The sequence below is a fragment of the Chelonoidis abingdonii genome, chromosome 4 (genome assembly GCF_003597395.2).
Source record: "Chelonoidis abingdonii isolate Lonesome George chromosome 4, CheloAbing_2.0, whole genome shotgun sequence".
NCBI classification, from domain to species: domain Eukaryota; kingdom Metazoa; phylum Chordata; order Testudines; family Testudinidae; genus Chelonoidis; species Chelonoidis abingdonii.
In genome coordinates, this window is record NC_133772.1 from 24525620 (window position 1) to 24529639 (window position 4020).

Sequence of the window (4020 nt, forward strand, 5' to 3'; positions counted from 1 at the left end):
TATAAACACAGTAAAGAGCAAAGAACTACGAGAAGTTAGGGACATGGAGATCAGCAAAGCCGTGCTCCACAGTTCCAACGACCGTCACGGGTGGTAAGAAGGAACTGAAGGGCCGTTGGGTCAGCAGGGGTATATATCCAGGGCCATAATGGTGCCACTCCAGGGGGCAACCCAGCTGACCCACCGAGTGTTGCTAGGGTAAAAATCTTCCGACGAGCATGCACACGGCGCGCGCACACCTAATTGGAATCGATACGAGCAAGCACTCGAAGAAGAATCTCTAGCTATGACAACATGGGTAGGGAAACAAAGTAAAGTTTACCTAAACAGAATTAACAAAAATTTGGAGATATATCTATCTCATAGAACTGGAAGGGACCTTGAAAGGTCATCAAGTCCAGTCCCCTGCCTTCACTAGCAGGACCAAGTACTGTCCCTGAGGTTTTTGGGGGTTTTTTGTTTTGGTGTCCCAGATCCCTAAATGGCTCCCTCAAGGACTGAACTCACAACTCTGGGTTTAGTAGACCAATTTCTTTAAAAGCGAAGTTAAAATTCAGAGAGGGACTCAATTCTATGAAGACAGGCAATCCACTCCCAATAAAAAAAATACTGGAATTAGAACCTGAAATAGACATCCAAAAATACACTGGGATCAGTGGGTTAGAGGCAAGAAAAAAGAAGAGTATTGAAAGTGATGCCTATATCTGCGTCACTCATATTACTTCGTGAGGACTAGCAAGATAATACATGTGAAGATTAACCTACATCCAATTCCTTTTTAGCAGAGTCAAAGCATGGTACATTTCTTACCCTCTTTTGCTGGCTTGCATACTTCTCAGTCCATTGTTTGGCATTTTTGATGAACACTTCCTTGTTGTATTTATACTCCGAGGACTAGAAATAATAAAGCAAGAGATAAGGAGGATAGACACTTATTCAAGCACCTGTGAACACTCTTAGTTCCCTATACAGAAGAATGAGCACAAGTACCACATAGTCTCTGCCTTAATTTGCATGCGCCAGCATTTGAACCTAGGGAATAAAAGAGTACATACTATGTCTGCCATGAGGGGGTCATCGGGGTTAGGCTCGCTCATCAGAAGCTGTATGGAGGTCAGCAATGTGGAGATATTCAGGGACGGCCTCCATGCACCCTTCACAGAAACAGAACAATAAAAACAGAGCTTAACAGGGAGAAGAGGTCTGATTGTTAGCTGACATACAGAAAACTAATTTTCCTCTGGAGTTTCCAGACCTCAATGCAGTACATAAGGTGGTTACCACCAGGTGGTCAGTTTATACAGCAAGGAAGACATCTGATGCCAGGTTAGTGGATCTCAAACCAGTAAGGTTTTGACCTCTCCTACAAAGGAGAAAAACATTCCAGGACCGACCTGGCTCTCACTCCTTTGGTTCACCACAGCTACAGTGGTGACTTGCTCTACAGCAGACAGAGATACAGTGCTCATATCAATTAGTCCTGCAGCTTCTGTTCGGGCCATTTTAAGAGAGCAATTGGAATGACGCAGAGATCTCACTCCAACTTAATTGACACTGATCCGCAGTGTCATCTACATCTGTATTGTATCAGGATCCAAGCTGTGATTTTCAGAGGGGCACCTGACTCTTAGGTCCCTTCGAAAATCCCAGCCCTTAAAGCATTAAAAAAAGCAAAGAAAAATACATCTTAGTGAATAACCAATGGTATGCATTACATAGTCACCTGTATCATGAGTATCCATGTAAACAAGAGCCAATATTAAATATCAGCGAAGCTTTTTACAGCCAGGACAATAGGGGAGTTTAGCATCATCTGTAACCTTGCTGATCCCCACTAGAGTAGCACTGCCTTACTTTGGGTGGTAATCTGAGAACATCCAGGCAAATCCTTCCAGCAGAGTCAATGTTGGGATGGTAGATGGGTGTCAGAAAGCGAATCTTCGGCGGTTCAAATGGATATCTTTTAAGAAGAGGTGTTAAAGAAAGAGTTTTCATTTAAAATATAATCTAAATTGAATGTTCAGTTCCATTAGCATTCTATTTGCCACATTACCAACAACAATATTTTAGTGTCCTCTCCCCAGCCACCTGCAAATTCCAACCATCTGCTCCTCAGCAAGTTTTTGGAAGAAACACCCCATCTCCAGCCATGTCCTCTAACACAATGACCTTAACTGTTTTCAGTTTGGTTTCTGTCCTTTGCACAGCACTAAATGCCCTTTTGCTTGAAAGTTAGCTTCTCATTGCCTCAGATTACTTGCTTTTCTCATTTGCCCTGACATCTCCTTTAGTTACATCAATTCACTTTAGCTGTGAACATAAAAAGATGCAGTACTGGGTCAGACCAAAGGTCCATCTAGCCCAGTATCCTATCTCTGACAGTGGCCAGCGCCAGGTGCCCCAGAGGGAATGAACAGAACAGGTAATCATCAAGTGATTCATCCTCTGTCGCTCATTCCCAGCTTCTGGCAAACAGTGACTAGGTACACCATTCCTGCCCATCCTGGCTAATAGCCATTGATGGATCTATCCTCCATGAATTTATGCACCATACAGGTCCTTTTTTTCCCCCTTTCAAAATTGTTTAAAGGCATCAAAATAATTAAAGGATCCTGATAAAGTACTTCTAGATTTTGTGTGTACATTGTTACACACCTTGGGAGTTTGAAAGTGAAATCTTCATATTACAAATAAATAAGTACATTAATAAAATCTCTCTCAGCTAAAAACTGATTGATAATGTCACAAACAGGGAGGCTGAAGGCAAAGAACCAAACTATTACACTTTACGCCCATTGCTTCAATCCTCCTAATATACAGGATACCACCTCTTCGTATCTCACACAAACTGACCTATTTGACAAGAAGTTAAAAAAATATTCCTTCTTACTGTGTGTGTTCCCCCTTCTGTTCACCTTCCTAGATGCATTGATTTAATTACCTTTCAGGAACAACTACTTCCAAGTTGAAAACTCCTTTATCATATGGCGTGTTTGCACCACCCAAAATTTCTTAAAGAAAAAAAAAATTAGACAACTATAACATTCAAAATGAGTAAGTGTTCCCCCTGTCCCCACTCCCATCATGCTTCTGCTACAGTCGTGCATTCCCATCACATCGTTTCTAACTGTAGCAATGTTCACATCTGCCAACAGAAGTGACCACTGCCACTTCGTCACTAAACATTTTGTTCTACCCTGCTGTGCAGTAAGGACAATAATCCCTATGTTTTAAGTGAGAACTAGGGAGGGCCTAAACAATCATTAGTTATTTAATTTTGGAAGCAAAAAAAAAGTTTGACTATTACAGGTTGGAACTTCTTCACTGACAAAAATTGTATTGCTGGAGCTCAGCTGAGTGAATGCTCTGCATAGTAAAGAAAGAGTATGTTATTTCACTAATTCCTTCCGTGTGTCCGACCTTCCTATCTTTACACCCAGGTGAAGTCTTGATACTTCCTCCCTTCTCATACTTCAGAAGTTGAAACTGGCCATGACTCCTGAAGGAGAGAAAATTTCTCAAGTTCCAGACTGTGAGCATGATACAATAACTATGGTGAATTTTCAGCCAATAGTTGAAAAAGATGCTGAAATAATGTTCAGCCCTAGAACCAGGACTGAGAACTGGCCTAGAGACCCAAGCAATCTCTTGGGTTAAGGTGGCAAAGCTAATATTTAGGGGTAGAGGGCCATAATCTTCAATACTACTCCACTGTATTGTTTCTTCTGGAAGTCAGTGCCTGAAATGGAGTTAATCTAAAGGGTCAAAGGCTGAGTTATGGAGGAAGAACTCTGTGGATGCCTGGCTTTCCTCGTAGAAGGAAACCTAAAACCTGAGACTCCAAGCCATCTATAAAACCTTGTTAGCAAAGTACATCCAACCCCCTACATGCACAGACTCCTTCAGCAGTGTTGAAAAGCCATGAGAGGGGACTACAGCTACTTCTAGCAACAGTAACTCATGTTACAGGGAGCATACTAGTGTGGTTTCCTTAACTACTCCTCCTGGTCCACGCTCCCT

General features: G+C 42.0%; 1 protein-coding gene across 1 annotated transcript in view; it reads right to left on the reverse strand.

The window, feature by feature from the left end:
- The window catches only part of UBE2T (ubiquitin conjugating enzyme E2 T), a 19288-nt gene that overhangs the window by 12822 nt on the left and 2446 nt on the right, over window positions 1-4020 (reverse strand). Inside the window, exons 2-5 of the mRNA XM_032791900.1 lie at window positions 2942-3011; window positions 1855-1960; window positions 1056-1154; window positions 811-894 (exon numbers count right to left, since the gene is read on the reverse strand). Coding sequence (XP_032647791.1) covers window positions 811-894; window positions 1056-1154; window positions 1855-1960; window positions 2942-3011 — 359 coding nt within the window. The remainder of the gene's footprint in view (window positions 1-810; window positions 895-1055; window positions 1155-1854; window positions 1961-2941; window positions 3012-4020) is intronic.